Source organism: Astatotilapia calliptera, chromosome 17 (assembly GCF_900246225.1).
Source record: "Astatotilapia calliptera chromosome 17, fAstCal1.2, whole genome shotgun sequence".
NCBI classification, from domain to species: Eukaryota; Metazoa; Chordata; class Actinopteri; order Cichliformes; family Cichlidae; genus Astatotilapia; species Astatotilapia calliptera.
This window is the reverse complement of record NC_039318.1, coordinates 37,582,537-37,606,185: the sequence shown is the minus strand read 5'-3', so window position 1 is coordinate 37,606,185 and position 23,649 is coordinate 37,582,537. Positions and strand designations below refer to the sequence as shown.

Genomic DNA, 23,649 nt, shown 5'->3' with positions numbered 1-23,649 from the left:
ATATACCCTGGTGTATGTGGATAAACTTTTATCTTGATGACACATAAAAGTTTGTGCAACCATAAACTTCCTTTTTGAGTCTGCCCATGCTTCAGACACAGCAGGATAAGATTGCATCAGAACTGGCCATAAAGAAAAACCCCCACAAAAAACAGGTTTTGCAGGCTTTAGCTGACATCAGTGACCTTTAAATGCTTGCTTTTTGCCAGTGCAGGAAGCGTTCGGGTCATTTAAAGCACTGTAACGCATTGCAAGTGAGGCAGTGCATTGAAAGTATTCTGCAAAGTCATAATACTCTGCGTGAATAGCAGCTCCTATACATATTCTGTATTTATTGGATTCATATTTATGATTATTTTCAAATTGTTATTGAACTATCTGCCATATTTTAGACTCTTATTACATTTCCTAAATAAATGTGGTGTAAAAACACTCTGTGTGTCTGTGTTTACTGACTTTCCAGTGGGTTAGATATGAAGCTGTAGTTTTTAATAGGGCAGTTTTTACAGGGCAGGCAAAGAAAGACATTTTTTAAATTTGTAAATATAAGAGGATTGTAAGAGTAAGATTAGGCTGATTGTTAGTGCCATCGATTTTGCGTTTAGGACAGGAAGAGAAATGGGTAAAATCTGAAACCCAATACGATCGAACCCCGATTAATCAATTAGCATGCTGTGCATTTTACAATTGAAACAGAGCTGTAGCCATTGGGACAAGCTCGCTGTCACTCCAGAGAACCACCAGAAAATGCTTTAATTGTATTTGCAGCTCGGGGACTGGCCCGCCTTTGGCGATCGCTGGTTGGCTCCTTTCAAGAGCGCTTCCATTTGCCGTTCTCCTATTGGCTGAGAGAGCTTTCTGTTTTGGTAGCCTGCCAGATGCCGTCTGCGAGGGGAGGGAGCCGTCTGCCTTCCGCTTTGGGCAGAAGGATAGACACACAATGAGTAGACGAGGCTGGGTAGAAGCTCCACTAACGCCGCTGTAAATATATCCATCATTCACTGAGGCCAGAGAAACATGGAGAACCAGGTAGAGTGGCTTTTGTGTCTCCCGATGCTATATGAACTTTTCAGGCTGTAAATGGCAGCAGGCTAAGCGCTGGCTGGTCAGGAATGAATCCTCTGTTCTGCTAGCCAGAAGAAAAAAATGCTCCTGCTGCTAATGAACTCGTAGTTGTTTGGCTCTGGAGCTATGCTAGCTGGGCACTCATACATCGGTATTTACCGCTAGCTGAGCTCAGTCTACTACACCATTCAGTCAGTACCGCTGCATAGCTCTAGCCACAGCCAGGCACACAAAGAGAGCTACAGCTACTGCTTTGCTGGCTTTAAACAGCACATGCACAACATTAAACAGCACGAAGACCAGTCTCAAGTCGAGGTTTTGTACCGCCGAGCTAAGCTAATCTACCTATGAGGACAGTGTCGGCCGTTGGCTAAAAGCTAAGGAGTCGCTACAAGGCGCCGGGAGAGAGAAACCTGGAGAGGCGGGTGTTGTCTCCAGTGCCAGCGGCCTGAAACCTTAACATACAAAGCAAATAAAACCAGCAATCTGCGTACATCATGCAGTGTCTGCATTATTTGCCAGCACTTGGTTAATGTTTAATGGTCATCACCTTCGTGTGGCATGGTGAAAAACTGACAGGCTCCATGTGTGGCAAATGTTGAGTCCAGTAAAGATTTGCTGCTTATTATAAAGCAGAGAATCCTCAGTATAAAACATAATTTTAAAGGCTGGTCTGTGAACTTTGTGATCTTGCAGTGTCGTGCCTCGACATTTTGTGCAATCCACATATAAATTTGCGCAGTTAAAATTTATGACACCATAAAAAGGTACCTAATTTATTTCACAGAAACAGAAAAGGGGCTAAACCAAATTACATATCTGCTAACTGTAAAGTAGATGCTGCTGAATGGGTTACTCTCAAAATGCCCGAGGCTATTCAGGACTTATTTCAGATGGCTAGGCCACACACACCCATGGAAAGTGGCTCAGCCACTTTCTTGGAACGGGTCTCCGCTCAGCTTTGGCCCCTTTGAAGTTTTAGTGCATCCAGAGGAAGTCTCCTGCTACAAGTTAAATGCTTTCTCTAGCTGTACTTGTGCTACGCATGTTACCTTTGTTACATAGGCAAGATTTGCAAATAGCTTTTCCAAACACTTTACACAAATATCACACGCACTGGCATTTCATGTGTACACATTCAAATTCTACCTTGATCAAGGGCACACCGATGTCATTTTGTAGTGTGTTCCCATTGAACGGAGTTGCTTTGTTCCTAAAAGTGTTTGTAGTGAGTATGTCTGGCCTCACTGATCCAAATGCACTTCAGAACACTGAGATATATTTGCAAGGTTGTTGGACTAGATCTCATTAGGTTTAAATTGCTCTTTCAGACTCAGAGAAGGATCAAGTTTAGACTAAAAATGGGGAATTCAATTTATTGCATAGTCCAACATCATGACATTAGCAGCGGGATAGCAGCTTGATTAGTCATACAGCTTTCTGTGTGGACAGCAAAGGAGCCTCTTTTTTTCTCTTCTCTCGTGCTCTGATCTTTGTGGCATGAACGCTGCAGTTGAGATGACAGGATGAGTGGTCGTGCAGCTTTTCATAATCCTCACACGCTCGTTCGCACACCCTATTTCCAATGCTCACTTGTTTTCTTTGGGTGCTGCAGATAGGCTATTTGTGACTCCCCTGTGGCTCCCAGGGATTGACCATTTTCCAGTACAAGTAACTGTTTCACCTCTATCCACGTTATCTCGTAGATTGTGCGGTACGGGGAAAGAGTTCAGCATCCCCACAAGACAACTGGTGTCGCGCGCTTGTTCGTCCCCTTTCAGGCAAACTTTCTGACTTTTATTTTAATCGTTCATTTGCTGGAAGAGATTAACACGGTCATGAGGGGTGTTATTTACATGGCAGCTGGGAGTTCATTGTTTTCATGGGAGCCAGTGTGTCTGCCAAAATTTGTATTTCCCCTCAATTGAAGCACTGTGTGAGTGAAAGAGAGAGGGGGCATGCACGCATCATTTCAATATCGGTGGCTTTGTGTTATTTATTTTTTTTATCCCATGCTTTGGCTTTGATGGAAGTTAGCTGAATAACTGTGTCTCCACACGCCTGTTTGCCCAGCTTATTTTAGTAGAACTAAACTGTTTGACACTCTGGTTCCTGTGTATCTGCACCAGTGTTGAGTTCATTTCGTGTCTTCATAATTCTGGCTTCTTGTTGTCATAAAGTTTAAACTGTTTAAATATTAGAGGAATTTTTTCCTTCTTTTTTTGTATATTCAAAATCATCTTGAATGTTGTGGTGAAATTTTCGTTGCTTCTGATTTGGTTTGGGACTGCTCATAGAGAGGAACATCTGAATATGTCACCTTAGATTTGGAAATGTGTAGACGACAGAGATTTAATAGCTTAATTTATCAATTAACAACTGAAGAAAATAAATCTATAAACTAACTGATAATAAAAATAGATGTTAATTGTAAACTTTCCTGCAACTGCACCAACAAAATGTGTTTAATGGAAGAGTACACTTCTTGTTTCATCGTGTTACGGCGTTATCAATAAATCGGCCGATTGTTTTCTTAAATGATGAGTCTGAAAATGATCCAGTCTAATAATCAAGGTAGTGGTGTCAGATGACTTGCAATGTTCAGCCATCACCCCACAAAAATATTCAGTTTATTGTCAAAACAAATGAGAAAATATTTCTCAATTCAGAAGGTGAAACGGTAGAATATTGATATGGACTCGAAAATGTTTTGATTGATCTTTTTAGTCATCAAAAACTTGCACTCATTTTCTGACTATCAGCTAATTAACTGCTTACCTCGGGACGGGGTTCTCTGTCTCGTTCTCTTAATTCGTTTCATTATTATTATATTGCACGCACTCCTGGAGCCAATTGCTTTTTTTCTGTCAATTTTTTTCTGCTTAAAAATTGTGAGAAGAGATTTTTTCCTCTGATTCTTCATTTTGCTAAAGGATCAATCATAATATCAGAGAATGAAGAAATCCTCAAATTCCCTTGTTTTAGTTTTTATTTATATTTAAATGTTTTTAAACTTTACCTGTTACTGAAATCACTTAATTTTAGCGCTCATTCTTTTTTGTGTGTTTCTGAAGCACAATCAGCATCTTCCTCTTTGGCTCGTTGTCATCCTGATTTTTATGTTTGCTTATCACAACCCTGATTTTTTTTTAAATTTTTTTTTTTAAAACCAGCTCCTCGGGGGGAGGGGGGGCACTGATGATTGGAGGGAGTCCATGGCAGCTCGCTGTGGGTGTGGTGGAGTCTGGAGTTTAAGGGCATTACTGCCACAGAATGGCCGGGCAGAGCGCCAGGCGGGGAGGTGTATGTGCATGCCTGTTTGTGTGTGCGTGTTTGTGTGCGTTCGTGCTGGGGAGTGCCAGACCAGCTCATCTCAATCCTGTCCCCTCTAATCCCCCCGCTCGGTCCCAGCTCACGAGCTCCTCGGTGCAGGGGCCAAATCCCCACATTCTTCAGTCCTCCCCTGGACATAAAGTGCCTTTCTGTCCCCCGCCCGCCTCCACCCCTCGCTTCCCCTCCTGCGCTCTATCTCCACCAGCGCTGTGTCACTTGCGTGGCCCGCTGCTGTCATTGTTCTTGGCAGACAGTTGTGGCCCAACAACGCGACCCTCTTCTGGACAAACCTTTTGAGATTGTTCTGCTCGGGCACCTAATCACTCCCATTCCACTGGGAGCGTCCCTGCATGAGTCCGGCTTTGTTTCTGTCCGGCCCCTTTCCACTCGAGTGTCGAGTCCTAACACTCGAGAGATTCAGAGGTTTTGTTCAAGGTGGAATCGCGACCCAATGAATAATTGCTCCGTGGATTAATCTTACAACTGGCTTTGCTTATGTTTATTTCATAAGCTACCTCAGCTTGGAAGGTGTCTTTGCTGCTGTAATTTGTCACTGCCAGGGACCGGGATGCAGCCAATAGCACAGGGCTTTGACTTACAGTCATTATCGATTGTAATGCAGTTGATAATTGACTTAAAATCTGTAGACAGTTGTTATGATTAATAGCCGACTCTATAAAACAACTGAAGTAAAGGTAAGCGGGTTTGTTTAAAGGTCACGGTGACGTCATCGCCCCAAAAATGAAAGATTTCCAGTTTTAATCGTATTTAATGGTTTTGCAGTTGGATGCAATGTTTTCAGGCCCAAAGCAAAAGCTGTTGTTTAGCCAAGTGTCGGAAACCCAGAGATTCATTATGATGTTACAGAAACATGGGAACAGCACAGAGGAGAGATGGCCGACAAAGTCTGGCTGTAGTTGTTAAACTGACTGAAAATCTTTGCTGTGTTCAGTGATGCTGAGTTTTATTAAGCTATTAAACTATTTGTTAGTAAAATATAAAAATGAATGAACTATTCCATTAGTATTTATTTCCTCTTTATTTGCTAGCAGGGTACTTTAGTGTAAGCTAGTACTGAATGATGTTAAAGGCAAAAAAATCTGAGTATGTCAAACCAACTTAAAACTGTGTGAGCTGTTTTTGTTTTCTTCTTCTTAATCATTAATTGAGCAGTTTAGCAGTTAGCACATTCACCTTGCATGTGAAAAAAGTGTGGTTTGAGTCTGGGAGGCTACACAAACCCAGCCTCAGGGGTCACGACCTTAGTGCCTGTCCCAAGCCTGGATAAATGGGAGGACTGGATCAGGAAGGTCATTCGGTGTAAATCAGGCCCAATCACACATGCAGATGTCTCTCTGTGGTGATACGTTCAGAAATAAAGGTGCTGCCAAAAGCACCTTCTCCTTTATCATAAATCTGTGATATCAATCCTTAGAAACCCCCTGCCTCAGATCTAATGCAAAGAAGGGCGTTCCTTTCATCCTCAGATCTTTCTTCATAAGAACAGATAAACTACCGCAGATTTGTTTTAAAATTAATTTTAATTTGTGGGTCACATAGTGGTGCATTTAATGCTGTCACCTCCTGAGTTTGAACCCCCGGCCGGCTGGGGGTCTTTCTGTGTGGAGCATGTACCCGTGTGCCTGCATAGTCCAAAGACATGCATGATTGGTTAATCAGTGATTCTGAAATAGATGTAAGTGTGATTATGAGTCTGTTATCTCTGCAATAGACTGTCGAGGGCGTACTGGACAGCGGTTAAGAAATATGGATGGACGGACAGATATTATTTGAGTTGGCCTCACTTTTCCAGCACAGATGACATTTAACAAGCTTCTTAAATGAGTTAGGTCCAAATCAAAAGATGGTTAGTCCTCTAACAAGACAATGGAAAATGTCTGCTCAGCGTTTATGTATTTATTTTTTCACCTTTTCGCTGACTCCGAAAACCGAAAACAAGAAAGTTGCATAGAAAATAAAGTGCTGATTATTAGTTGGTTGCAAACTAGGAGGTTTATCCTGTCTGTGTCCTGTGTTGTATAGATTTAAAGCCCCTTGACTTTGGCTGATGAATAAAAACTGACCTGAGTGACAGTATTGCCTGGAAATGTAGGCAGAAGCCAGTAAAGTTCAGGTTGCTTTCGTCCCATAAAAATCTCAAGGGATTAATTTTCTGTGCTTTTCTCACTTCTACGTGACAAAATGTCAGTATGAGTTTCTCAATCTCTTAAATCTGTGTTTTTTTTTTTTTGTTTTTTTTTTACAATACCTGAAATTATGGTTTTGCTCCCATGCCACAGCCTGTCCTTTATCCCGTCTTCCTTCTCTCACCCAAACCAATCACAGCAGATGGCTCCGCCCCTCCCTGAACCTGGTTCTGCCGGAGGTTTCTTCCTGTTAAAAGGGAGTTTTTCCTTCCCACTGTCGCCAAAGTGCTTGCTCATAGGTGGTCACATGATTGTTGGGTTTTTCTTTGTATCTATTATTGTAGGATCTACTGTACAATATAAAGCGCCTTGAGGCGACTGTTGTTGTGATTTGGCGCTGTGTAAATAAAACTGAATTGAACGCCTTCATTCTTGGTATTTAAAGTACTCTGTCTCTTTTCAGTGCACTGTGCAGGTAAAACTAGAGTTGGGCCACCGAGCTCAGCTAAGGAAGAAGGTGACATCAGAAGGGTTCACCCACGACTGGATGGTGTTTGTCCGAGGACCAGAGACTGGTGACATCCAGCACTTTGTAGAGAAGGTTGTCTTCCGCCTGCACGAGAGCTTCCCCAAACCCAAGAGAGGTAGGACAGAGCAATAACGACATGTAAACATTCACACAACCACACATTTTCATTCTCTGCCAGTTTATTTTAAAATCCCACACAGTGAAAACAGCCGGTGATTTAAAAGAAAAGGCACCGAATCTTTGAGAGGGAAACAGTTTTGTTTTTCACTCCTTTTTGTGATTTTATACAGATGACACATTTCTTCCTGTTACATATGACACGTGAGAAATTGATCAGATTTCTAAATGTTGAAATGAGGTTGTTTGTTGGAGGTCAGAGTGTGGGCAGGCAGCACAAAGATAAACTGTACCGCTGTGACAGCCCAGTAGGAATATTGTTGTAATTTTCTCTTTACGCCAATTATGAGTCCACTATCATTTAATGCTAAAAACACGCAATCCTATCAGAATAAAAGCATGCTTCTCACTAGTTTGTGCCGCCGTTTTGTTTTTGCATCCCTTTAAATTAAGTAATGTGAAAATATCCGGGCATATTGTGACCTCGACAGAGTTTGTTACAGTCGGTGGATTATTTATTTTCTTTATTGGGGGTTAAAAAACATATTTGTCTCTCTGCAGTATGCAAGGAGCCTCCGTACAAAGTGGAGGAGTCGGGCTACGCAGGTTTCCTCATGCCTATTGAGGTTTACTTCAAGAACAAGGTGAGAATACCTGAATGCATTAGAAAATGTTAGTTTTTCTAAAAGTTCATTTTTACACGTGGCTGAGCTAAAATGGTTAAAACAGGAAAAAGCAGAGAGAAAAATCTGTGATGCTCTGCAGAGATCTGCAGGAAAACTGGGGGGGAGGTAAAAAAATCACTGACCGCTGCAAATAACGACACAATCACCTCCCTTAGAGATGCATCTCAGTCTGAATGGGACTTAAGGCTGCCTTTACACTCTCACAGGAATGCAGCATATAAGGAGAAATCAGGCTTTTCCAGCAATACTCATGTTAATCTGGTTAACTCCTTAACTTGATAGAGAAAACTGGGTTTCCCTTTTACTTGATGTGAACGTAATCAAGTTACCGTCTAAACCAGGAGTAATGCAATTACTTGTGGCCGTATAAAGGCAGTGATGGTTCAGAACCTCTGGTGGAAAAATATGTACACTATAAATCAGAAGTATCAGCTCTCAATGATCACATAATTGACTAATTAAAGGCTGGGCTACTTTCTATCCTCTTATGGAAAATCTAAGGTAGACGTTAGAAAGATTAGACTGGAAGCAGAGCCCCCCAAAGCTGAGTAACCAGTGATTACTGGCAAGCAATTATCAAACCTGTAGTTTATTAAACTAAGTTAAGTACGCCTGTGATTTCCACTTAGATCGGCTGCACACGCGTGATTATAAGATGAGCCATTCTGGACTTGTTAGCCGTGTCTTTCTGCACGTCTAGATCATGGCTCCACATGACAAAGTGTTGCTGGAGGATTTGAAGTCATCATGAGATGAAAGCTTTTAATCAATAGTTCTATTAAAGAGCCTCAGGACAGCTAATCAGATCAGATTTGTGGTGGCTGTCCTCTTAAAATGGCATCATGGGTACTCTGAGAGTTTGCACAGATCCGACTTGCAAAAGACCTGCATATAAACAACATGTCATAAAAACTGCCAAAATAGCCTTTGCATGAAGAGAGATGCGGGGAATATTTGGAGCACTAGATAAATTTGTTCGGTCATATCTAGAACCACAGTGTGTGCACTCTGACTGAAGCGTGGGCTGGGCGTGTGATTACAGGTGACTGCACAAGTGCAAAGGCGTTAGGAAGGTGACGTTTATGGATGGTATTATTATTTGCTGCAGACGTACCAAAACACTGGCTGGATGACTCTCGGCCTCCAGGAGCTCGTAAGAAGGAATATCCCCGATGGCGATGCAGAGCCTGCTCTCAGAGTACCCGAGTGTGCTAGCTGACACTTTTAAAATATTTTACAGGGAAAAGCAACGATGTCTTTAAAGGCAGGCAAAAAGTAACTAGAGTAATGAAAGGTGTGCTGACATCTGGTGCATTGAATCGCGTTTGTTGTGGCTCCATTTGTGATATAGTAACTCGAAACTGTCGGTTTTTAATTTGACATAAGGGCAGATATCTTACTCTTGTACTTTAAAGTAATGCGATTACCTGAATGTTAAATGATTCAAATCTGTAGCACCTTAAAGTGATGTTGCAGCAGAGTGCGCTCCTGTGGTAAGCCGTGTTATAGGATCCGTTTCACTTTAGGAGAAATGCTCGTATGCAGTCCTGTGTTAGTGAAAGGCTCGTCTGGTGTGGAAACAGTTGTTTCTATTAGTCACAGCACCGGCATCTTTATGTCAGCCATTGAGAAGAACGATGGAGGAACCGCTCTGCTTGCATTACGATACAGGGCCTGTGCACATTAGTGTGCCATCATCTTCTGTAGTCCTTTGTAATGTTAAACCTTTCAACTGCTTCCAAAATTGCAACATCCTCCTTTTAAGTGCGAGTAGCTTCTGTAAACAATGAGACGAATCTGTCAGGATGATCCAGAAAAGACTTGAAGGAAAGTGAAGAGGAAAGTAAATATTAGCGACCATTAAGCCATCATCGCGGTTACTTAAAAAACTTTATAAAGTCTTTGAAGAGTGACCTAATGCATGTGCCTGTGTCGCTCCGCTCCGCCGCTGTACAGCTTCCCTCAGGAATGTTTCTTATCAGTGCTCCAGCTCCAGCATTGTCTCTGTTCTGTTGACTTTCCGGGTTGACGGTGCAGTCATTCAGCTTTTATTGTGCGTTGTGAAATGTCTATGACTGAGTGCCACACGTGCTGTGTAAGGACTTTTAAAACCTTCATTCTTCTCCCTGTTCAGGAGGAGCCCAAAAAAGTGTGTTTCAACTACGACCTTTTCCTTAACTTGGAGGGCAACCCACCAGTCAACCACCTGCGCTGTGAGAAGCTCACCTTCAACAACCCCACCAAAGAATTCAGGAGAAAGCTGATCAAAGCTGGAGGGGTGAGGCTGCCTGACACTTTGGCTCGTAGCCAGGCTGACTGACTGAGAGCTAAATGGCTGATCAAAGTGAATATCAGACGCTAATAGTAGCGAGTGCGGCACACTGTATTTTAGCGTTAACGTGGGAGGAGTTGTTGTCTCGAAGTGTTTTTTTTCCTGTTCTCGACTCCCATTTTAATCCTTTAAGAGCCGCAGATAACCCGCATTGAGGAGATCACTTAAAGTCTTAAAAAGCATTGATTTACTTTAAAAAGGGGTCTTAGAAGGAATTAAACCCTGAGATTTCACTTTGAAAAGTATGTTTCTTCTTCTTTGTGCTCTTTTTGTGTGTGTGTGTGTGTGAGAGAGATCGGGAGCTGCTGGGATGTTACACACTCCTTTGCCCGAACGCTAAATAGGGGATTGTGTGAATACGAGGACGCTGAATCGGTTTAGTCAGCACTGCAGCTGATAAATAAGAAAGTGTGACTTTTATCAAAACCTTGTGTAAACTTAAATAATCCACATATGCTGTAAATTGTTACGTTGTTACATTATTTAAATCAATTCTATAATTTGAAAATGCTGCAGTGTTACTGATCAAATAGCTTTTGACTCTTATGTCCCTGCTGTTTCCCCCTTTGGCTAATGAAGGGATTTTTATACAGTTTAAAAATATCTTTAATTTGGCTGAATAATGTGATCCTGTTTAGGTGACCTCACGTCAGAGATTCATTTTAACCTCCTAAGAACCGAACTCTTTCATAGCATTTTTAATTTCTTTTTGCTGTTTGGGCTGATTGAGACCTGATGGATGTAAAAACAAAGAATTACATGATTATTTTTTATTTATTTACCTGATTTTTGTTTCTGCATATTTAAAATTGTGTCCTAGGACAGTGGTGTCAAACTCCAGGCCTCAAGGGCCGGAGTCCTGCAGGTTTTAGATGTGTCCTTGATCCAACACAGCTGATTTAAATGTCTAAATGACCTCCTCCACATGTCTTGAAGTTCTCCAGAGGCCTGATAATGAACTAATCATGTGATTCAGGTGTGTCGACCCAGGGTGAGATCTAAAACCTGCAGGACCCTGGCCCTCGAGGCCTGGAGTTGGACACCCCTGTCCTAGGAGGTTAATGTAACTCCATGGTGTAGATGTGTAAATGCTGTAGTAGCCATTAACCTCCGAGCCCAGAGTAGCTGTACATTTAAGGTGCTGCACACTATGAACACTCAGTTCATTGGAAATTGATCAAACTTGAGCTGCAGGAAGTGAGGACAGTCTTTATCAGCTTTGCTTTTCGCTGTTTCTGTATCTCGGCTGCTGCAGCGCGTCTTCCTCAGTATATGCTTTAATACATTTTTATTTGCACATAAAATAAAATTCATCTATGATACATTTCTTATCTTTTATACTGATTCGGTTTGATTTTCTTTCCAAACTCACATATAAAGCCCACTTATAAATCTATCGGGGAAAATGAACATGTGTTTTGCTTCAGTTCTCAGAGCTTGCACCTATTAAAGCCTCTTTTTTGAATTTCAGGTGTTGGTGGTCCCCGAGGGGGCGGAGGCCATGTCAAGGCCAAGCCCAGACTACCCCATGCTCCCCACCATCCCCCTCTCTGCCTTCTCAGACCCCAAGAAGACCAAGACCTCTCACGTGTCAAAGGTTGGTGAAGAAATGATCCCGCTAGACCGTTTTATTTTCTCTTTGCACCTCTCTCATTCATCTTAAATTTATAATCGGCTTTATTGGTCAACTCCAACGATTGCATTTTCTAAAAACACACACACTGTCTGGGTAAAAGACATTAACAAAATCATTAAATCAGCCTTCAAAACAGCCTGACTCAGACTTCTAATCACTACCAGCTGTTTTTGAGCATCTGTATGCAGAATTACTCAGCCTGCCAGGAAAGGAGGGATATCAGAAGAAAACGGGAAACTGATCCCTTTACGTTTACTCTGCCAGCTCACAGGCCAGCACAGAACTGACCTGGTACGGTCTTTCTTAAAAGTGGGGCAGGAGATTGTCTTTCTAAGTCTATTCCTTCTCTCTTGATAAAATAAGGAGCTGATAAAGCGATAACAGGCCCCTGTGTTCTTCTCGTACGCAGTCATTTGTTAAAGCCTCACCATTGTGGCACGCGTGCAAACGAATGTCCGTCTTTATTTCGACATAGAAATGCACGTTTCATCAGTCCCATGATTATCGTGGCATGAGTGGATGTTTGCTGAGCACCAGCTCGAGCTGGAATGGTTTCATCCAGCTGTGTCCATCTGCTGACACGGAAAAACTCGGCGCAGGAAGTCTCCGAAGACGCACTTTTTCTCCAGTTTTTTAACAGTATGATAAAAGCTCTAATGTGTGCATCAACTTTAATAGTGTCACTTTGAAAAAGCTGTAAAACTGTTTGCTGATAAGTGGGCGCTGCCTGCCACAGCTCTATTAAAAGCCGCTCTGGTGACTCTGTGGCGCGTTTGTTTGCACATTTGCATTTTTATGCCTCCGTGCCAGTGACAGCTGTGGCTGAGGAAATATGCTTCGGGGTTGACGATGTGTTTTTCTGCCCCATTCTCACGACCGATGTCTCAGCAGCTCTTTGAGGAAAATTATTCACGTTTGGCACAAACTCAGGAATTGGTTAGTATCTGCTGATCAGAGTCACTTATACACCTTTTCGGTTATTTGTTGAGATCAGACAGAAATGTCAGCTTGTTGCACTCGGACTGGTTTTTCCTTCACCACTCAGTAGTGATGAACTTATGTGGGGTCAGAAGTTTGAAAGAAACCTGAAAATTATCACCTTAAAACCGATGGCTTGACCAATGATCCCATGAACTCGCTCTGCTTGGCGCGCCCAGTGCCCACTAAGTATTTCAGCAGCACCTGACGATACGCAGCACTGTTGAGGTTGTTGAGACCTGTGTCTCTCACCTCCTCTCTCTTCATACTTTGCTTCCTACTCTATAAAATTATTAATAAACTTGGTCTGAGAATTGTTAGGATTTTGTAGTGCACGACAGTCTTCTACTGAAGACTGCTGTACAGTGTAAAAGTGTGACGTCAACGGTAACGCCATCTGCAATTGGTCTTGCAGGGAGCAACCTAAACAAGTAGAAACCCTGCTAAAGGTGGTCCAGAGCTGCACGAGTCAAACTTGGAAATGTTGGAGGTTGTGGGGGGCGGCGGCTAATGTTGTTTCCGAAGCTCACTAGAAACGGAGCCATCGTTGATTTTCCGTACGCTTCGTCTGCTGCGACAAATCACGTATCACATTTGTCCAGCACCATTTTTTGGTAATTGGTAATTTATTTCAACATGTGAACAATATACAAGTACATTTAGAAAAGAAATGAGAGAAAAAAAAAATACTATACAAATTACATACAAAAAAACATTCTGATTAATTTACATGTTGAAAGGGAGTGGGAAGAAGTATACACTTATTTAATCCCACCCCTGTCCCATAAATTATCAGTGAATATTTAGTCAGCTTCCTTACTGATATAATTTGTAATAAAAATAGTGAACAGATTTCTGATATACTATATACTATAATATCACATCATGAATTTTTTTGTTTGTTTGTTTTTAAATAGAGACATTCACTTAATTTAAATATTTTCCTTTTCTTTATAGATCGAGAAGATCATATTTTTATAACTCTTTTTGAACAGTTTTATGTTTGGACATTGCTTTAATTCCATATTCAGTTTGTTCCATAGTTTCACTCCTTGAACAGAAACACAAAAGCCTTTTCTTGTAGTACGTACCTTCATTGTTTTGAAGTTACAAAAACCCCTTAAATTATAACTTCCTTCTTTCAAACCATCAATACGTTTCAGTGCGTTTCACGCTAATCGGATTCCAGCGACGCTAACGACATTCCCATCAGCAGCAGCTCCACATAGCCTTGCTTATTAACAGTTATAACTAGCTAATAGAATCAGCTAAGATCTCGAGCCTATTAAAGACCAAGATGCTGGGACTGGAACTGAGGATGTCCTCATTCAGCTCTGAGCGATGGTGAACTTCATACAGCTGTTAGGCAGATGTTATTCTGTTTACTAATTACTGAGACAGTCACATGTAATGTGATTACATGCCAGACTGGAAAGGCTTGATTTGGGAATCTTGGGAGGACACGGTGCGTTTGTACTCGAGGCAGCTGAGCTGATATTCTGTTTGTGGCGGTTTGAGCCAAATGGTCGAGGAGAAGAGTCGATGATGATGATGATGATGATGTTGTTTCTCTCTCTAGGAACCCAGCAAAGAAGGAAGTGGAGGCAGCAGCAAAGGACCCAAACCACACAAGTTAACCAAGGAGCACCGAGAGCGGCCACGCAAGGACTCTGAGAGCAAAGCTGCTTCAAAAGGAGACAACGATAGAGACGGAAGCAGCAAGCCTGGCCGCGATCCTTCCTCTTCCTCGTCTTCAAAAAAGCCGTCAGACATCAAAGTGAAAGATGAAGTAAAGGTCCTCCCCAAGGCGGCCTTCAAGGAGCCTAAAATCACACTGAAGGACTCAAAGATGGAGGGAATGTCTCCGAAAGGAGGGGGGGCCGGTAGCGGCGGAGGAGGCGGGGGAGGAGGTGGCGGAGGGCCGCCGGAGCCCAAAGCACCGGGGAAACGACCGTCCACGGTGGAGTCTCCCAAACCGAGCGCTAAGAAGCAGAAGAAGGCCAGCTCCGAGGGGCCGAAGGGGCCCACCGGCAGCGGGGCCTTCACAGGAACCTCCCCCCGTGTATCGTCCGCAGCAAACCAGTCGTACGCTGAGAAGAAGCCTCCGAAGGAGAAGGGTCGCTGGTTCCCAAGCAAAAACGACACGCAGGAACTGAAAGAGGCCAAGAAACTACAAGACTCAGAAGAGTCGAATTCAGAGGATGAAGCATCGTCAAAATCAGAGGTAGGAGGACGAGACGGTCGCTTCAGTCAAGCTTTGAAACGGGAAAATGTTTGATGTGAAAAATTCGTTAGTTTCTCTTGAACAGACTGAGGTCTTACCCGTCCATTTAAAAGAAAAAACAATGCATCATTACATCGTGAGCCCATCTGATACTCGGTCCCATGAGTGTCGTTGTTGTCTCTTCATGGACTCGTTGATCTCTCCTCCTTCTCTTTACAGCCGTCGGTTCCCTCCAGTCCTTCCACTCAAAGCTCCAGTTCAGATTCCAGTTCAGACTCTGACTTTGAGCCGGGACAGAAACAAGGACAAGGTACGGTTCTGTCAACTACGACCCATTTCACATAAAAATAGAATTTCATTAGATACGATTATTTCATTTAATGAGCAAATTTAGACCTTATACAAATTTTGGGTGCTGAGAATGATGGAAGATGATGGTTTGTGTGACTCGTCGCTCAGGCCCCCTGCGATCCATGGTGGAGGAGATCCAGTCTGAAGAGTCCGATGATGATGACTCCACCTCAGAGGAAGAAACGCCCATCAAAACCAACCCGCCTAACCGCGACTCTCGGTCAGTCCCCCAAAACACATCCACTCTTTGCACTGTCACGCTTTCCTACACAGAAATTAGTGACAGAAACATGCACATCAGTGAAGAAGTCATTATCAGTCAGCTTACATGTATGACACGCTAGTGGGAAAGTCATGGTATGTATGTTAATGCTTGATGTTTCAATTCCATTAAACAAATACTAATGTTTTGGGCTTTTTAATTCTTTTTAAAGTATTTTTATCCTGTAAAAAAGGAGAAATAAAGCGGTGAATATGCACTGTGTCTACGGGAGAATATAAGCTGCACAATATGCATCAAACAAGTCAAAGTTGGAGCGTATTAACTGATCATTTTTCCCTTTTTATAGTTGTGCTGAGTAGCTACATGTGCAAAAAGCGTTACCGTAGTCTAATAACAGGCTGTCATATCTAGACCTGTCTGCCCACCTAACTTTCTCTTGTTGTTAGAAGGCAAATTCTACTCGAGGGTTAACTCTGCTTACAATGGACAGTGCGAGGCCTGTGTGCATGTCATTGACCTCTGACCTCGCCCTGTACCCCTGTCAGACTCAGCCTGGACAGCGAGAGCGACAGCAGCGACGGCTCCCACCGCCCCAGTCGAGACCCCGCCCCGCCCCCACAGAAACACAGCTCCTCCAATAACAAAGTGAGTCACAGACCTCACTCTGCTGCACACTTTATTAACGAGTCGTCTCATTAGAATAATCTCATTACTTGTGTCGTGTGTTTGGTTCGCACTCACTGTGGGACGAGCGGTTTGCAGTACAAGCTGTGAGTTTATTGCTTTTCTGGGGATTTCATTCTGTATGTGTGAGTTTAGTATAGATGTAGACCATAATTCAGGCCGTGTGTTTAAGGGTGATGCTTAAAGCGGTCTGTAGCCATTCACCTGGCTCGCACTTGCATTCCTGCTCCTTTTTTGCAGGTGGTCTCATCACTGCCTCTCTATCAGTATGCCCCCCCCCCTCTCTTACCATCTTTTACATTTTTCTGTTGTCTCTGAACTGCAGGTGTCTGTCCGAAAAAGCCCAGATTCCTCGTTTCGCTCGGAGAAGGTGATGAAGAAGGGATACGACAAGGTAGGAAGGGTAAATCAAACTTTTTATGCCTAAACCTCACACACACACGAGGCTTTCAGACAGCGTTCGGGGGCCACATTAATGGATTCAAGATGCAGTAATGACCAGTAAATTCATCCAGCTATGCAGACTGACTCTGGCCTTTGAACCTATAAACACATCTTTCTTCTTTCTTCGTTGATTAAAGTCATGTTTAAGTAGCGTTTGGTAAACTGATCTTTATTTTGTTGGAAGAGTCCAAAACTTCAGTCCCTCTAAACATGTTATGGTGTCAGTCAAAGAGAAATCCATGTCCAGCACCAACAGATTATTGTTTTTGTCTCTTTGAGTTACTAACTTCACGATGTTGATCAGACTCGTGTTTTTCTCATGATGGTAGTTATTTATTTATTGCCCCGGCTGCTGTATCTTTGTGCTTCTTACACCGCTGAAGATTTGGGACCAGATCTTCCAGATGTTGCTCCGTGAAGTATGAGAGTCTAAAACCTGCAAATGCTGCATTTAAAAGCCCCCAAAATCTGGAGAACACATGCGACCCTTTATAGATTCCCCCGTGAAGATTTATTGGCTGAGGTGGTGACTGAACCCCCATCAGCACCTCATTTAGACTAAACGTCTAAAAGCAGAAGAGATTCTTTGTTCCTGCTGTTACCTCCTGCTGGGATCGATTACCACAAAGCTAAGATGGAACATACTGATCGGTTGATAACGACAGAACTGATGCGTCTAGTCTCTGAATCAGTTTGGAGTTCCCAGTTTTCCCAGATGTTCGTCTCGTGTATGTCATGCATGTGTCCTTTATCTCCCCGATGTAGAAGAAAAATCTCTCTAGAGTCACAATTTTGTGCTGACAGAGTAGGAAGACTCTTAAACACTTTATTATCATTATTATTATTTTTAAACTCCTTGGACTTTATTCTCTCCTCTTTTCCCTCCTGTCCCATGGAGCAGGCCTACACAGAAGAACTGGTGGACCTCCACCGCAGACTGATGGCATTAAGGGAGCGTAACGTCCTGCAGCAGGTGTGTGTTCGTGCCAAAGCTAAATCACCCTGTGATGCTCTGATTCTGTGAGCGTACGGTGCTAACGGTTGCCGTGACGTTAACTGATCTTCCTCTCTCTCAGATCGTCAACCTGATCGAGGAGACGGGCCATTTCAATGTGACCAACACCACCTTTGACTTTGACCTCTTTTCACTGGACGAGTCCACCGTCCGCAAACTACAGAGCTACCTGGAGGCGACCACGTGACAGGAAGTGGAAGCCGGCCCGCGGATGGCGGAGGCGGCCTCGTCGCTGCGTCTGCTCTTTCGAGAGGAGACGGGTAGCTGGATCTGTCGCAGCTCTTTCGTGGGACTGACTGAACCTTCGAACAAGCACACACGAAGACACAACTCCACCACCTACGCTCGACGCCGGGGAGAGAACTGGAGGAGGAGCAGCGGGAGGCGTGGAAGGAGACGCCGGAGCGGCAGAACTCCGTCTGCAGTCAGGATTTTCACTACCCATCTCTCGTCTCGAGTCCGTGCAGTGGTGTGGAATTCACCCCACAACCCCTCCTCCACCCTCCTGCACCCTCATTGCTCCCGCCTCTGCAAACCTAATACTTCCCCCTCCTCCTCTTCCTCCTCTACATGCACACTCCTTACTCGGCAGAACACTCCGATTCTTCCCCCCCACCCCCGTTGTCAGCTGGAGCTCATTTCTCTCTCGACATACTCTTGAGGTGTGTGTGTGTGTGTGTGTGTGTGTGTGTGTGTGTGTGTGTGTGTGTGTGTGTGTGTGTGTGTGTGTGTGTGTGTGTGTGTGTGTGTGTGTGTGTGTGTCCGAGCACTGCTGAGGTTTAAGGGGAGATGTTGTCTTTGTGGTCACTGACTTCTCTCTGTTTGCTTGAACACAAACAGCCAGTTTGATTCTTCCCCCGAGCATACACCAACATATAAAGAATTAAGGTAGCACTTTACTTTATTAGCCACCTGTTTAACATTAATAGGCACATAAACCTCAAACAAATGGATTGTGACACACTATAATGTAGTTGTAAGCAGATGCGCGTTTCCTCGTGTTATCATATTGATCAGAGTTTAGGAGTTAAAGCCCATAAAGACTTTTTAGTTCTTCTTGTTTTAAGAGGTTTTCATGCATGAAGCAGTTTTAGGAGCAAAATGACGAGCTTTCATTTTCTTCTTCTCTTGTTTTCCTCTCACACGTTACTCAGAGCAGTAAAAGATTCACTTACTGAAAATACTACTAACGTGGTTTGGGCAAGGGTTGCAGGTGTGATGCCGGCTCAGTCGCGGCGGACGCACCAGAGCGTTAGCTGCTCTGTTTGCACGCGATCTGACACGACGAGAACGTTTTAGAAGAACGCTGCGCACCGGAGAGGTCCGGTCTGATAATTGTGCTCATTACGTGTGACAGCTCTTTGCCACTTGTTTTTCTAAGCCCGGTTTGGGTCTCTGCAGTAAAGATTTGGGGACTGGTCTTTCACTTGAGTTCATTCATTCCCCTCTGTGGCAGTAAAAGATGGCGCACGCGTCTTAGAAACTCCTGTAAATAAAAGCCAGAAAGCCTTTTAGTCCCGACTCTAAGCTACTAACAAAGGCGGCGTCCTGTAGGAGAAAAGGATCATACACTAGACAACCACTGTTATATTTCACTTTTTTTAAAATAGAAATGCGTTTCAGAGTAACATAGTCCCGTTCATGGCATTTTCTTAATGAATTATACTCATCGTCTATCTGAACAGCGGGTGTGAAACCTCATATGTAATTATAGTGTGTTATAAACCAGTTGTTGAGTATTTGCAGTGCTCGCGAATGCTCAGCGTGAGGCTTTAAAGCAAAGCGGTACCGAGATTCACGCACATGTTTGCCTCCCGGGTCCTTCCAGCTTTGAACACTGTACATGAAGACACTGAGACGTGTGCTGTATGTGTGCGTGACTGAGCTTTCTGTCGTCTGAACATCTGAAAGCGTTCTCCTCAGTTCCCCCTCTCCTTCCTCGCACTGAAAGCTGAGCCTTGACCTCCTACCAACAGCGACCCCTCCCTTCGCTCCATCCCTCCACTTCACCCCCCCCCTCGTCCACCACCTCCCTTCTTCCCATATCGGCGTGCATGAAAGGGCTCGACTGCTCGCAGCCGGAGCAGCGGAGGGTCACTCCTGAATTGCCTTTTAAGCGTTGGGTCGGGCACAGTAAGGTGGGGAGAAATGGGGGGAGGGGGGGTTTAAAAAGCCGTGAAAAAGTAGCCATACTTGTCTCCCTGATTCCAAAAATTAAAAAATAAAATAAATAGGGGCCACGCTTTTTTACATTTTATTTTTCTACAAGTGCATTTTGTGTATTTATTCCCAGAAACCTGTGAGCTATGAATGTATATCGCTTTTACTTTTCTACGGCTAGAAACAGCCCCACTCTAGTGCCTTTTTCCTGCGACTTGCAGTGTGTATATGTGTGTGTGAGTGGGGAGGGGGTGCACTCTGTTAGGCATGCCCACACAGATTGAACCCCACCCCAGCCCCCTCCTCCCCTTGGGGAAACTAGTATTAATTGGAATGCCTGACTATCCAGTATTTTCCTAATAGCTTCCATCCCTGCTTCTCTCCAGTGTCTCTGTAGGCTGTCGCCCCTTTTTATCGATTTCCACTCATCGAGCCCTCTGGGAATTTTCAGAAGGCGGCCAAGATTTTGTTGGCCAGTTTTGGAATTAGGTGTTTTAACGCGTGGTAGTTCCTTCCAGTGCGTGCTGTTCAATAGGCTCCTCCTTCAAGCAGCGTTAAGCGTACCAGCTAACAGCCAAGCGTCCGATATCAAGTCGCCAGGCACTTGAACGGCATCGCTAATAGATGTGAATGCAAGAAAATAAAGACGCTGGTCTTTACATCAGGAATCGGACTGATGGTCTCACAAAGCTGGCTTCTTCTAACTAATCGGATCAGTGACTGTACGCTGCGTGGCTCATTCTCTTTAAAAATGATGGTGATCAACATATTGGCTTTATGCGCTCAACATCTCAAACATTTAAGACATGTTAAAAAATAGTTTATCCCAGAGGTAGTGATATTAGAGACTAGACTGTATTTAGTTTGTTTATTTTAAAGCCAATATTGATATTAAAGGCTTTCAATAATCTGATCTAATTATAATGTAAGTTTATGTTGAGCGGTTTTCATTTTCTTCCCCGTTGCTCTGCGGTGCTTCGAGCCAGATCTTTGGTGTTTGTGAGCCTACTTCAGCTCCGGTAAGCGTGCTAGCCGTGGTGATTTATGCATTAATGATCAGGACCTAGTCAACAGAGTACTTGAACAAAGTCAGAAGTGACAATCATCAGTAACGCCCGCTTTAAAAGTTCATCGGAAAGCACGTCGACGCACTGAAATGGTGTTGAATGATGGAGGTCGACTGCTGTAAACGACGATGAGCTTTTGTGTGGTTGAGAGTACTTTGCACAGTGATTTGAACAATTTAACTCTAATTGAATTGGCAAAAACTATCCTGGCGTGTTTAGTGTGACCGCATTTAACAGACACCATCCCACCAGGTCGGAGAAGCTCCGCCTTCTCCTCCTGCGGTGGACTAAAGGCCAATCATTTGTATGCAATAGTTTTCTTTGCATCAAACCGTACTGTAAAAAGATCATAACACACCAGAGAAGCACAAATGTCGCTTTCTTCACTCTGTGTAATAGAGTCCACTGTAATATCTACTCTTATTTTTAGCTCCTAGTGTTTGATTGTTTTCTCTTTACAGTCTTTGTATTTACTGTATATCGTTTACTTGTTTTTATGTTTTCTCAGACTCTGTCTATGCTCTATATATCTATAACGCTGCTGCAGAAGTTCCCCCTAACGGGATCTTCAGTTTTATCGAACATTAATGACACTACTCTCGATCGTGAGTAGCTTCCTGTTGCGTAATCTGAACAAACGTCTGCTCGACACATTCAGGAGCCAGTTTTGTGAGGCCCAAACGAGTCAGGACTGAGCACGAGTTCTGGACTTATTTGGGGCCTCGATGTTGGTTTTTGTGGCCCCCTTTAGGCTTCACGCTCTCTCAGACACCAGCCCACTGATCTCCTTCCTCGCTTTTTCCTTTTCCTGTGCTTCTGCCCTGACGTTCCGATAGCTTTAATACTTCGCTCTCTCCTTCTGTTGCCTGCCTGGCTCGGCGCCGCACTCCCTCTGCCCTTACCGTAGACGCCTCACGAACACGGACGATGTCTCAAAATCAAAACCGGCATCAACGCCGCCTCATGTGCCCTGCAGTAGCCCCCCCTCCCGCCCCTCCCTTCTTCCTCCCTCTGCGCCACCTTCATTTTTCCCGAGGTGTGCCTCTGTCAGCAGAACTTCAGGCCCGAGAGTGAATTTTGCAGCCGTGTGAGTGACGATAGTGCATCTTGCCTGCGTGTTTGTCAGCGATGGGAGAGAATTTCCAACGAACAACTTTCCTCTCTGTCCTCTGTGCACCGATGTGGGAACTTGGAAGTCCTAGTTCATGAACTCTGACCTTTGACCGGGCGCTCATTCGGTCCCTTGTGGTCGTGGCGGAGACAGTGAGTTAAGTGGGAGAAGCCCCACTATGTACCCACAGTCAACGTTTTATTTATGGACCTCTGCACTTTTGGCTGTGATGACTTCAGTACTTAAGTAGTTACCTAAACTGTATTTTTAAGGATTTTATACAATATTTACATGCAATACAATATGAATTGAGTTTGTTTTGTTTGCCAACCATTTGTTTCTTATTTAATTGTCTTTTATTTTGGCATGTGTTCTCGCTATTATTCACAAACATGCCTGTCGATCTGTTTTAGGCATAAGATGTTGGGGATGTTCCCTGTAAAAATTAGTTTTTTTGTTTTGTATCATGATTCTGATGACAGCTGAACACCGAGAAGCACGTGTTTGGGCGGGCGGGTGAAAAACAAACAAAACAAAACTGCTGGATGAGCTAAACTTTCACCCTCTGCCCCGAGTACAAATAACTGGACCACAAGGCGGGACGTGAGGAGTCCACACTTTGGTTCAGCAGAAGAAAAACGGTTTGTTTTTCTGTCGTGTCCAGTTTGGGTTTTCTGCACGTTCGTAAATGTGCGCGCCCAAACGTAGACTGTCATCTTCATTTTATTACGTTAGGACAACTTGAGCCTGAGGAAACACAACATAGAGAAACAAGAGTTGCAAAGTGGGAGGAGATGCTCTGGAAGTTAAAGTGCTATTCATTTTTCCTGGTTTGTTATTTGTTTAAATGTTTGAACCCCTCTCTGGCTTGGATCTGCATAAAACACTGAAAACTGTCTTAAATATTAATATCTGTCTCAGAAGATGTGCTTTAATGAACTGCAACTTGCAGCAAGCAGTAAAGATGACAAGCCTGAGTGATTATCGTTAATGTTGAGGAACATTATAGAAGGGAATGGGAGATAGATGGGAGAAACCCCCCAGCTGTCCCTTCCCTTTGCAACTCTGTGCACAGGGCTGTGAGAGTGGAGCATTTCAGCTGAGTCTATATTATATATAATATGTGTTTAATACAGCAAAGGTAGATTATCTACTGTGTGGATCTTTAGAGGATGAGGAAAAAGCAGCAAAACAAACAAAAAAAAAACAGAGAAAATGGTTCATTGATAATGTGTGGAGGTGGGCGGGGCGGGAGGGAGGGGCATGTGCAGACGGGGTGTTTCCTGTGTCAGTGGTTGTCATAATGTGTCTGTGACAAGGGGGCAGGGTTGCCTGTATTTATAAAGGGTTTGATTATTTTTCTTTTAAAGGGGCGGGGCGAGGGAGGGGGGAGGGCGGCGTCTGAATCCATGTACGAGGTCGAAGCGACGAATGGCGGGAAGAACAAATGAACTGGATGGCTGAAGAACAATTTTGGTATTTTTGAAAAAACAAAAAAGGAAAATAACAAGCTTGGCATTACAACGCCACCATGTGGCCGTATGATG

General features: G+C 43.7%; 1 protein-coding gene across 2 annotated transcripts; it reads left to right on the top strand.

Annotated features, from left to right (window-relative positions):
- The first annotated feature begins 858 nt into the window (after nucleotides 1-858).
- mllt1a (MLLT1 super elongation complex subunit a) lies at nucleotides 859-18,473 on the top strand. Of its 2 annotated transcripts, none has more exons than XM_026146382.1 (12): nucleotides 859-1,029; nucleotides 7,009-7,189; nucleotides 7,753-7,835; nucleotides 10,012-10,155; nucleotides 11,681-11,806; nucleotides 14,403-15,047; nucleotides 15,267-15,357; nucleotides 15,507-15,618; nucleotides 16,167-16,266; nucleotides 16,631-16,699; nucleotides 17,651-17,722; nucleotides 17,826-18,473. In XM_026146382.1, exons 1-12 carry the CDS (start codon nucleotides 1,018-1,020, stop codon nucleotides 17,949-17,951), a joined length of 1,761 nt encoding a protein of 586 aa, XP_026002167.1. In that variant the 5' UTR covers nucleotides 859-1,017; the 3' UTR covers nucleotides 17,952-18,473. The 2 variants fall into 2 exon arrangements, with proteins under 2 accessions (XP_026002167.1, XP_026002166.1); XM_026146381.1 differs by having other exon boundaries at nucleotides 16,631-16,708.
- The last annotated feature ends 5,176 nt before the right edge of the window (nucleotides 18,474-23,649 follow it).